This window comes from Gymnoscopelus microlampas (genome assembly GCF_963454915.1).
Source record: "Gymnoscopelus microlampas genome assembly, chromosome: 8".
In the NCBI taxonomy this organism is placed as follows: Eukaryota; Metazoa; Chordata; class Actinopteri; order Myctophiformes; family Myctophidae; genus Gymnoscopelus; species Gymnoscopelus microlampas.
Genome location: NC_139945.1, coordinates 44,113,937 through 44,126,226, shown reverse-complemented (window position 1 = coordinate 44,126,226; position 12,290 = coordinate 44,113,937). Strand labels below are relative to the sequence as shown.

Sequence of the window (12,290 nt, the reverse complement as noted above, 5' to 3'; positions counted from 1 at the left end):
GCAGCCAGTCGTGAAGGACATGCGCAGCTTGACTGGCGCAGATGTGGATGCTTCCACCATGGCTGTACATCATCCCCCCTTCACTGGGCATGCAAACCACAGGCTCTCTTTCTCTCCCTGTCTCTCTCTCTCTCTCCCTCTCTCTCCTGGACACGCAAAATAGCAGCATCCCTCATCTATTGAGAACGATAAAAGGGAGGAAAGGGAAGAAAAAGGAGCACCAAGGTTGGAAGTCCGAGGGGTTGGAATAAATCAATAACTGGGATGAGTTTTTTAGTCGGATGAATATTGTGCCAAGAGACAAGCTGTCGTCAAAGTGTTGAGCTGCAGACTGGACTGCCTTGTTACTCAGAGAACTCTCCTGCACCTGTGACCCATGGGGTCACTCTGATCTAATGCCTTGTCAGACAGTTGTGTCCTCTTAACCTGCCATGAGGTCTAGCCTTGTTCTGCTCCTATTTAAACCTTCTGGGTTTACAGTCAATCTTTAATTAGACGCCAAGAAAGGCTTATTTTTACACTGCACCCTCCGCACTCTTTTCTTAGATCTCCCTAGTGGCCAGGGGGACAAAACGGGTACCATGCTGTCTGACGGGGCCATCTACAGCAGCATCGACTTCACCACTAAAGCCAACTACAACAGCCCAGGCCAGACATCCCAAGCCACCCCCTATGCCACCACCCAGATCCTCCACTCCAGCAGCATCCACGAGCTGGCCGTGGACCTGCCCGAGGCCCAGTGGAAGGCCTCGCTCCAGGCCAAGCAGGAGATGGCCAACCTGGGCTACTCTCTACCTGACAAGAACTCCTGCAACAACAGTAAGAAAGAGAGAGAGAATATCAATGTTTGCAGCAGTGGTGGTGTCTTCATGCGGGTGATTGTTTCCGTACAGCGTTTACGAGAATGCGACTATCAACTGCAAACCCATGACACCACTTTCACCACCACGTTAAGTGACCCAACCGAATGACGTCGTGCCTCACTCACACACCGGTGCATGCGCATCCCAGTTTACTGTGATGAGACACATGCAGTTTTCAGTTTAAGCACACGCCTTTTTGTTCTCTGAAATCGAATCCCACTGTCCACGGTGGGGAGGTTGAGTTTGAAAGAGTAATTTTTCCCCAGTGGATATAATCATATTTAACTTACTATACTATTTATTCACCACACAACCGTGTTGCTCCAGGAGAATAACTGATTTTGAGCCTTCACTTTTGGAGGTTGAATAAACACATTATGAAGGACTTGTGCAGTTAAGTCAAGCATCCATCTCCTTGAAGTTTTGAAGATGGCGCTACTGGTCCAGTTTCAGAATGACCATATAATTATAAAAGTATAGATACTGTAGGTATTGAGTGCCCTGCTTCCTTGTTCACAGTCACCGCTCATTGGTGAAATCCTCAGTGTTAATTTTACTCTGAGAGAGAGAGTGTGCAAATGTAACCAAATGTACCCTTACATTTGCACACTCTCAGAGACATAAATAATTACCTGTCCATTTTAGCTGGACTAATATTTAAGAAAATTATCCAAATGAATTACCAGGGATTTGATGTTGGATTGTCTTTTAAACCTTGTGTAGGTTTTTTATACTTTAAACGATTAATGAGTAGGCCTATTCCTAGGTTATTAATCTAATACATATTTATGATCTCATTTTCCAACTGAGTGATAGATTAATTAGACTGTACCTTTAACATAGTCTCTGTAATGTAATGCATCTCTAATAAATCCCTTCCTAATGTTTATTTGCATAATTTGAAGAAGTAAGATAATATATGAGTATGTTTAATGAAAGGAAACTATACTGACTCAAATACTTTAGAACTGGATTCACAAACCACATGTAATTGATTGAAAATACTTTAATGAAAGATTATTTCCTCCTTTTATGTCCTTCTAGACATTTCTATTAACCAAATAAGCCCTATACTTCGTCGAATAACGACTAGTGAAAAGACACAATCTACTTTACAATATCACAACGTCTTGCATGGCAACGTGTTGTGAGCTTGTAGATCAGCTATTTTAGAATGGTTGCCAGGTTGAAAGTGCTTAAGCATTATTTAAGAAAACCAAACAATTACAAATATTTTACATTTTTGAAAGAATTTGCATATACATGACCAAAATAGGGATGCCAGGGTTAAAGTGGTTAAAGATGTACAACAAACATTGTCTTTCATACATTACCAAGTTCAATAACCGTGTCAATGAGAAAGAGACGAGCCTTAGTCAACACAGGAACCTTACATGGATAGAGGTACTGATCCACTGCTTGCTTGATGCTCTAACTGCATGTATGCATGTGCTTGTGCTAACTGCCAGTCACCTGATGCCACTGTAATTTTTGCCCTTTAACCCTCCACTATAGCACTCCTTTTCATTCCCGACTATCGATTGGCCGAAGGATTATCTAATAGAATCCCACACAACCAATCACAAGATTTCAGCACCACCAGCTCTCACAACAGCTCTGAGCGAAGTGGCAGCCTCTCAGGTTGGTTTACAGCTGGGAAACACTCTGGGGGGCGCTTCGGGGGGCTCTGACGTTTTACTTTATGACCAACTGACTTCTTAATTGCTTTATTGATTGGTTATTTGCATGTGCAAACCTGATATGTACAGGGGTTTTATATTAACACTGTCCTCCCTCACCAATATCGCTTTGCTCACTCAGCTCCAACTAGCTACTATTCATTTCAAGGCAATGATGTATTGTTCAACAGCAGACTCTGTACCTGTATCATGTACTGTAAGTGAGAGTGAATCGTTGTTTCAAATAAGCAGTCCATGGTATGATATGGTTTGAGCCCATTAAAAGAAAAGATTTCACCTGACAGTCACAGAGAAAGAGTGTTACTGTGATCTGATCATAGAGGATGGCTCCAGGCTCTAGTGCTTGGGTTTCGGCTGTTACTGCTGGGCCTTGTAAAGGCTTTATCTCTCCATGAGTGTATGAGCAGACGGAAATGGGGGCAGAGGGACTCCTTCAGACAGAGTGGATTGTTTACGCGTGCGTGCGTACACACACACACACACACACACACACACACACACACACACACACACACACACACACACACACACACACACACACACACACACACACACACGCACCATCAGAGACGCTTGGCTGGATATAGTGGCGAAAATACCTCCCGTTTCCCCTCTTCTCCTAATGGTGGCCGGCTACACTAAAACCCATGTTCAGAGAATTACAATGTCATTTATAGGACACAGACACAGCTCTCTGCCTGCCTCCCCTCCTCTCTCCTCTTTAATCTAGTTACAACCCACTGCTTTAACTGGTCTCTAATTCAATGCACTGGGACACAGAGGGCTGGAGATGGAATGCCTTGCAGACTGATTCTTTTCATTCGCTCCAGGCAGGTTTGTGAAGGGCCTGACATTGTGGATTCTGGAGTATTATTTCCTCAGACTGAGGGAAATATGATTTAAAGAAAAGAAAAGAGAGACCTTTCTGGGGTGTAATTTATTGAAGAGAATATATACTATTAACCATGGGTGACCACCAGATGGCAAACAGATAATGGTTATTTATTTGCCTTTTTAGTTGTTTTGTTTTGCAGAGAGTTCAAGTGCTTGATCACCTTTAGCTTACATTTGTATTTCATTTGTCTGCCGTGAGATATTTTCACAAGGTATTTCACCCATATTTGGACACAATAATTTGATTCCCCCCACACTACTTATGGGACTCTAACCTTGGAACTTACATTGGTAGCCCTTAAAGTGTTATGTTTTTAAATGTAACAACATTTGTTTTTGATCTAATCTTTTACTGGTATATGTTTCACAATAACCATTCCAAATATTATTATTATTATTATTTTATTTTTTTTACAACTTCTCTAAAGCACATTTTTATGTGCAAGTGTCTGCCCCTAGCACTCACTCCAAAATGTGTGTGTATTTTAAAGTTAATAGATACTGTTTTTGACAAATTGTGTTCCAAAATATCCTCGGGTCTTAGGACCCTACAGCGTTGCTTTTTGAATGGTACGTCCATATAGACAAACACTGTAATGACAACAGAGCTACCAGATATGTCTTTAGCAGACTTACTAAAATAATGTTACACAGTACTGTATGACTTCAAGTAACACTATTATTATAAGAATGTGTGCTATTGTAAAAGAAAAAGGCTACTGTACCAATGACTCAAACCTCTTTTAGTGAGATAGTGGAAGAAGAAGCTGCCTTTTGAATAACAGTTACAGTTTGAAGGAGATATTGAAAAGATGGATGGATGCACTGTGCAATAAAAGTAACAGCATGTCAATTTCACCTTTGCCTACTACTATAGGCAATACGGTATGAGGCACATGAGCTTACAGAAGTAGAGGGCGGGCATTTGATTCGCCACAAACTGAGCTTTAATTCTGACTCCAGCTAAAGTAAAGCTCAGTGTTCTGAAGAGAGAAGATCCAGTGCATTGCCCCCCCCCCCCCCCCCCCCTCTCTCTCTCTCTCTGTCTCTGTCTCTCTTTCTCTGTGTCGCTCTCTCTCTAACACATCTCTCTGGAGATGTAGGGAATAATGAATGTCAGGTCTGGGGGAAAGGAGAGAAGGATGAAAAGGAACAGAAATAGAGCAGCTTTCATGACAGCATGGATCTCCACTGGGGATGTGTTGCTCATTAAAAGGCATCTTAGGAGAGGAGAGGAGAGGAAGAGAGACGAGTTTAGTTAGCCAGTCGTCTCCATGCTATCTCCTGCATTTTGTAACTAAGAATACACCACCCTTTCCACCCCCCCCCCCCCCCCCCCCACACACACACACACACACACACACACACACTTTGGCCCTCTAACAAGCTACATGGTCCATGGTTGAGGAACAAAGCAAGTTGTCATCTTACTGCACCTGCCAACTACTCACAATATAAAATCTTAATATAAAGCACAACATTAAACGGCATGGGTGACATTTGACAGTAACCTACTGTATAAAGCACATAGATTTATCCACTAATTTACTAATCTTAGCTATTATGAGAAATTCCTTTCGGTCAGCAAATTGGACACTGTATTTGCAATTATTCTCCCACTGCTAAAGTTATATCTGGCTGAGTCCTTCTGGAGTCTCCATTCTGTGGGTTCCCCTCTTCAGCACTGACGCACCCAATAAAAACAAAGCTCGAGGCCGTGCGGCCCTGCAGTTATACTGTAGGTTGGGAGCGCCCAGACCTGAGGTATAAATACCCAGCTCCACGTCTATATTTAGTATTAGCTCCCCTTTGAAAAGAGGCCCGGTTTTGTCCGTGGAGATGGGTTTGCTGTGTAATTCCTGTGTAGCTCCTAGCCACAGTTTTCCCCTCTGTACTTTTCATATTTGGGGTGAGCTGCAGTCATCCCAGTGCCAGACCATCCTTCCCTGGAAGAGACTCATTTTCAATATTGATGGCTGGTCTTGTGTGGAGGGACTTGGGGGTAGGGGAGGGGATTGAACAATCACGCCAGCTCGCCAGTTATTGGTAAAAGTCGAGCGTCGCCCAGAGGTGCGATTAGGAAACCCAATTACTTTCAGACTATAGTTACACTGTGGTGTCTCTTGCCTTGGGCTTACAGTTGTTTCTTTTATTACTTCCATTCTTTATCAATTTTATTCTGACACCTTTATCAGCTCCTCGCGCATGATATTTCTTCTCATGCACAGAGTATTGGGATGCAGTCAGCTTTGGAGTAAATTCTCTTTTCGTCGTCCAAAAAGTACTTTATTTATTTTTTATTGATTGGTGAAGAGGTACACATTTTACAGTGTTTTTCAGAATTAATATTACCTCTTCATTGGCTGTTATCAGCAATTTTTTGTTAATTTATAGCCATGCTAAAGTCAAGTCAGTTTAGTGGATTACGTGATGTTACTGTACATAGCACAGGGTTATTTGATCTTGGCCTTCTTTTGTGGAGAAGTGATTAGAGGCCCTTGGCAGTAAGGTTTGACCAACCGATGACAGATACAAATGTACATACTGTAACAGAGGCTCCTAACGATGGCTGTCACTGGTCTCTGTGGCCGCCGGGTGACGTTGAATTACTGTATTTTCTGGATTGAGATATAAGGTGCTTTCAAGGGAAGGAACTGCAGCTTACCACAAAAGGAATTCATCAAAAGGAGTTCCCTCCTATCGTGTACAGAAGGGGTTCCCAAACTTTCCCATGCCAAGGACCCCCAAATAGCCATAGCCTCTATTGCGAAATGGGTTTAAAAAGAAAATAGTGTATAGCTGATCAACAAGGTCCTATGAGCTTGGCCTTGTACATATACTATTTTAGCTTTTTTCTAAGATCTTCTTCATTTTTGGACAAAAGTGACATTGCCAAAATAGGGACGCCAGGTTGTAAGTGGTTAAACTGGCAATAACTATTGTTATTGCCAGTTTCAATTGAAATGTTACATACATACAACACACAAACAGCTCTGCCCAAATATGGAGTGTGTTGTCTAACCTCAATGTGTCATGCCATACAACTGGCATCAGCCGCAAACAAATCATCAGCTCCATATATGGGCACAAATGGATGAGGTTGAGGGGGCTTTCTGATGTAATAAAATAAATGAAAGTGTAATAGACTCTCAGTGATTCTCTTAGGACCACAGTGACACTACACAAGCCATTCGTGATGATGCTGTGGCGTGAAGTGAGATATTTCATTGTGAAAGCCAATGTGTGGAAAGGGACACTGAGGGATGGGTGGAGCATAAAGCTCTGCTTTACTGCCATTTTCTCTCGTTTCTATGGAGATTTGAAGCTTTCTAGCCAATCAATCAATGGAGGCATGCTTTTCATCTGGCGGCCTTGAGGTTCTATGTGACAGGCGAGAGCCCATTGAAATCTTGTGTATGAAATTGTCTGACTTTCTATGGGCGTGCTGAATTGCACATACAATGGAAGTGTTTTGGCTTCATACCCACACTAAATAGATTTTGAGGTTGGAATATCTAACGTTATTTGGAGATGGTTTATATTTCACAAAGCTCTCCCTGGTTGTATATTCAGATTTTGTGTTTTACATTTAAATTTTCATGGAATCATTCTTTCTAACCCTTCATCTTCCTATTCATTTTCCCTCCAAGGTGGAAAGGGGGGGAAGAAGAAGAAGACCAAGGCTAGTGCCAAACCTACCAAGGCCAACGGCTCCAACTGGGCAAACGTTCCCCTGCCCCCTCCCCCTATTCACCCTCTCCCTGGCACTGAGATGGACCACTATCCCATCGACCACCATGAAGGAGGGTACGTCAGCAAACTTCACCAAACCTCACCAAAATCGGCAATGCTGAAGCCTAATTTATGCTTCATTGCATTACGGCATCACTCATCGTAAATTACTTTGAAAATAAGTAGTTTTTGGCAAGCAGCATATTTTGATACTAAGTCAAGTGTATTTTGTCTTACAGTGTGAGTGTAGGAAGCTAATTGCGATGACAGCTGTCAATTACCACACGTTCCAACAAGCCTGTCCTCTGCAATTTTTTCTAGAAAACTAGAAATATTAGATGGATTGCATTGATGGCTTCAGATTGTAGTTGTCCCACACTGGAAAAACGTGATTATTAACATTAATGATTATATTATTCCGAACAGAGACAAAGGCCACAAACAATGGGCAGTTTATCCACAAGGCATGTTATTCACCAATCACCAACTGGGACAAAGTTAAACTGTGTTCTAAAAGTGTGTCTCTCTGGGCTAGTGGGTTTGTGTGTCTGGGCCAGTACTGTTGGTGTGCTGCTCTGTGTCTCTGGGTTAGTATTGTAGGCATGATAGTGTGTGTGTGTCTCGCGGCTAGTACTGTAGGTGTTGCTCTCACTCATATTTCCAATCTGGGAGGGTCATCTGCTTTAATGGTCTCTCTGGAAAATGAGGAGTCCACCACACTGTAAATCTAAGACTGCTTTTAATGGCAGCAGTTATCTGGCAACAGTTATGTCCTATGGAGTGTGCACTGACAAATTCGTTTAATGAACATTCATTTTTATTAGCAGTATTATTTCAGGATCTATAAGCACACAGTTATTGGGAATTAAAGCCAGAGCAGCTCCACAATTCCCCTCTGCACTGTAAAAAAAGACATTCTTTAAAAGGTTTGACAAGGTCACAGAGCTTCATGGTTCACGGTTGGTTTAGCATGTATGAATTCCACTTAGACATCCTGTTACCTTTGGTGTCATAGGGCATGCAAGCTTATCCCTTCATCCTATATTTGCCCACAGGGGATATGTCATGACCAAAGTTTTGATTGATGGATGGATTGATTGAATACTGTATTAACAAATTGCAAACTGTACAGTAAATTCAACTATGTCCATACTACAATAAAGGTACAATAGAGGTTTTGATTGTACGACCTACATTTCAAGAGTTATGGACAAAATCTAAAGTGGCCTGGTATAACGCCACCACAAGGCCGAAACATTTGGGGCGGGTCTTCCTTGCATGAAAAGTTTGGTGCCGAAACAAACAGACAGACAGACACACACACAAACAAACACGGGTGAAAACATAATCTCTGCCTCCCAACCATGGCAAACAAAGTAATATTGTAATGTAGCATTCTTTTTTGTTGTAAGAAACCAGTAACTTGTAATGCATTACATTTTGATCGTACCTTCCCCAACACTGGTCTTGTGATACAAATGATCAGAATAACTCCTGAGCACACATCATGTGATTGGTGTAGTAACCTCTCCACATCCTATCCCAGTTATGAAAGCGACGGCTGGGGCCCTCCCATGCCCGTGCAAACGTACCTTCACCAGGGGATGGAGGATGAGTTGGAGGAGGAAGAGGAGAGGGTTCCCACTCCACCCATTCGCGGGGTGGCCTCTTCACCAGCAGCAGTGTCCTTTGGCCAGCAGTCCACAGCCACCCTCACCCCCTCGCCCCGTGACGAGATGCAGCCCATGCTCCAGGCACATTTGGATGAGCTGACCAGAGCATACCAGCTGGACATGGCAAAGCAGACATGGTAGAGTAACACCCACTGAATTTAAATGGACATTTACAAGTACAGCCATTTCAACCACTTTAACTTAATGGGACTACACCATGAATTTTAACTTTTCCTTCATTTTTGTGTGTTTTTGGTCTCCCCTACCTCTCTTCTATCCCCAAAAATACCCCAGTTTGAACACGCAGGCTTGCACAGCATATCTGGGGTTTTCTGTAACTTGGTCTCAAAACAGGCCAAACTGATTCGCACCCGAAAGTGACGTCACGAGTGATACAATCCCTCCCGTTTTTTCAGTTCCAACTAAAAAATAAATATATTTTTTTTATTACTTTTTTTTCCTTCTTTTTTTTCCTTTTTCCACACAGAACCAGGAGATAACATGCATACAAACTGGCTCAATAGTGCCACGTGCCAAACAGGACAATGTGGTATTGCAGGTGAAAGTGCTTTATAAGCCAGAAGTTAGTTGGAATGAGTATATCTGAGGCTTGATTTAGGCTCAAACCTTTTGAAAAACATTTGAGGGACATAAACAATATGATATCAAATATATATATTTTTTTTTAAATTCATGGTGTAGATCCTTTAACCCCAAAAAAATTCTGAATTATTTCAAAAGTAGCCGATCTACAAGCTCACAACACGTCTCACCGCGATGCCTTGAGAACTTGTAGATCTGCTATTTTCAATTTTCTTTAATTCATTTCATTAACATTCGCACATAATGACATACCCAAAATTGGGATGCCATGGTTAAAATTGTTAATTGTGCACCTGGTGTCTCTGTACTGAGTTACTGTACCAGAACTACTCAGGCATTGTACCGCAAATCGCAGCATACTGCAGCGCATTGCACCATGCCTTGCCCATTTGATGCACATTTGTAATGGTTGTAGTTGTAGGCAAGTTGAGGTCTAACTTACCTGAGAAAATGCAAGCATCAAACTTTTTAAATTCTTTTTAATTGTTTTTTACAATTCAAAGCTTGTTTTTAATGGATCACATAATATTGCCCCTATTATTATTTTTTAATAACTTTGCATTATGCTGTAGTATTTTTAATTTGCTTGTCGGGGGTCCCATATGGTTTCTGAGTTGAGCTGAGTCAGCTTTAACAAGCTAGTCTCCCATTCGTTGTAGCTGATTGTTTTTTTTTGTTCCTTTTGTTCAATTAATAATACATGCATTAGTAACTTAAGAAAAGGCCCTCACAAATATAGTTATCATTAATCTTTTTTTTAAATCATTAATTTTAAATGCCTACTGTATATTTTGTTCATTGTCAAGGGCTTATTCAGACCTACAGTATTCTCAGGTCAATTTTGAAGTTGTTGTATTGTGCTACAGACAAACACTCATTCATCTCTTGACATCTATGGACCCATGCAACCACTTGGATGGCTTCTGTATTTTGCTCATCAAGAGAGACGCACTTTCATTGCCACCCATGTTTAGGACACGCTACCCCCCTGACAAATACACACACACACACACACACACACACACCAAACCTCTTGCGGCACATTCCATTGTTGTGGTGCTCATGTAAGTCAAATGGAGGCCATGCTTCAATCTGTCGGCGATGCAGAGAGAATGCGAGACTGGCATCCATTCATGGTGGAAGGCTAAAGGACAGTGTTGTCAGTAAGGACTTGTCATGTTACCCAGTAATGACTATGTTGGTTAGAGAGCATCTCTGACAACAGGAGAGAGACAGTAATTACAACCAAATTCTGCTGCAGACCACGTCAATGACATGGCACTACTCAAACAAACACGGCTGTCAGTGGTGCGGGCTGTCTATGAGGTGACAGCCTCGTGTCGACAGGCTCAGAGAGCATGCCTTTGTACTCTCTACAGCTGCAATTAGTGGGTCATTGTGTTAGCATGCAAGCCACAGCACCGTAGAATTAGTGGAATTGTCCAAATGTATTCAGAGCATAGGATGTGAAAGCATTGAGCTGTAAAGTTAGCTTTGATGGTTCCACTTCCATCTCGGATCTGCCTCTTTCTGTCATCCTGTCTTTTATAAAAAAAATTGCTGAGTGCTCTGCCACTCACCAACACTCTACATTGCTGCATTTTGGGGGGCGTAAATATACATTATATGCTGTCTTTCTCTCTCACCAGGCACTTGCAGGGGGGCTCCCTCCCTCCCCAGGCCCCAGCCCCTCCCGTGGGGTATGTGTCTAGCACACTGGTATCTGACCTGGAGACTGATCTCGCTGATGAGGATGAGGAGGAGGAAGAGGAGGAGGAGGAGGAGGATGAAGGCTACGGGGCCAGGCATCCCCGTGGTATCGAGCACACACCAGGCTCCAGCATGGACAACTTGGACAGCTCTTTAACAGGTAAGCTGGCCCATGCCATGCAGTCGGTATTCAATATTGCTGTTACCTTAAAGGGGAAATCCACCCATTTTCAATATTTAACTATGTCATTAATATAGCATAAAGGAGTTGTGTGGAAATAAGAAAAAAGTTCCCCCCTTTCTGTGTTGCCTTGAACTGGAGGATTGATTGTGGGTTTAACATTGCAAATTACAACATGATGAGTCATCACGTTGTAATTTGCAACGTTAAACTCACAATCAATCCTCCAGTTCAAGGCAAAAAGAAAAGGGGGGAACTTTTTTCTTATTTCCACACAACTCCTTTATGCTATATTAATGACATAGTTAAATATTGAAAATGGGTGGATTTCCCCTTTAAGACGTGATGGAATTTCAGTGTTCCAATTGTTCACGTTAATACATGTAATACATGTGTAGTACATGTACAAAAAAATCTTTGTCTCAAACACGCACACACACGCGCGCACAGATAATATACATATACAGTACATAGTTTGTGTTTGTGTGTCTGAATTGATTAACTGCTTAGTTTAATGAGATGTGGTGTGAAATGCTATGATGAGTTGAACTGTGCGCTGAAATGTATTCACATCCATTTGTAATGTCTTGTAAACAATTGTTCCTCATAACGTGTCCTTTATGAGCCTGTTGTATGCAAATTGTAAACTAACATGCTACTGAATTTACCTCAATCATGTACCTTTGGCTCGCTCTGGCAAATTGTAATTATCGTTTCCCAAAAAGAGATAAGAAAGTCCATGAATTTTAAACAGGAGAGTGAGAGGGAAATTAAAAGGAAGGAGTGAGATGGGGAGGTACAGGGAATAGAGTGACTGTGATTTAACTCCACACCAGTGCCAACCATATCTTCCCTGGGAGATTTGAAATAAATTTCACGTGCGGCATATCCCATTCCAGACTGGAGGCACCATTTCCATTTTTACAACTCACTG

The 12,290-nt window shown here is 42.0% G+C and overlaps 1 protein-coding gene across 5 annotated transcripts in view; it reads left to right on the top strand.

Moving 5' to 3' along the window:
* Positions 1 to 12,290, top strand: part of robo2 (roundabout, axon guidance receptor, homolog 2) — a 198,595-nt gene that overhangs the window by 173,241 nt on the left and 13,064 nt on the right. For 3 of the 5 annotated variants that reach the window (XM_084065107.1, XM_084065106.1, XM_084065105.1), the window contains 5 exons: positions 547 to 819; positions 2,379 to 2,504; positions 7,108 to 7,264; positions 8,736 to 8,999; positions 11,115 to 11,335. In XM_084065107.1, coding sequence (XP_083921233.1) covers positions 547 to 819; positions 2,379 to 2,504; positions 7,108 to 7,264; positions 8,736 to 8,999; positions 11,115 to 11,335 — 1,041 coding nt within the window. The remainder of the gene's footprint in view (positions 1 to 546; positions 820 to 2,378; positions 2,505 to 7,107; positions 7,265 to 8,735; positions 9,000 to 11,114; positions 11,336 to 12,290) is intronic. The other 2 variants (XM_084065109.1, XM_084065108.1) reach the window with 1 other exon arrangement.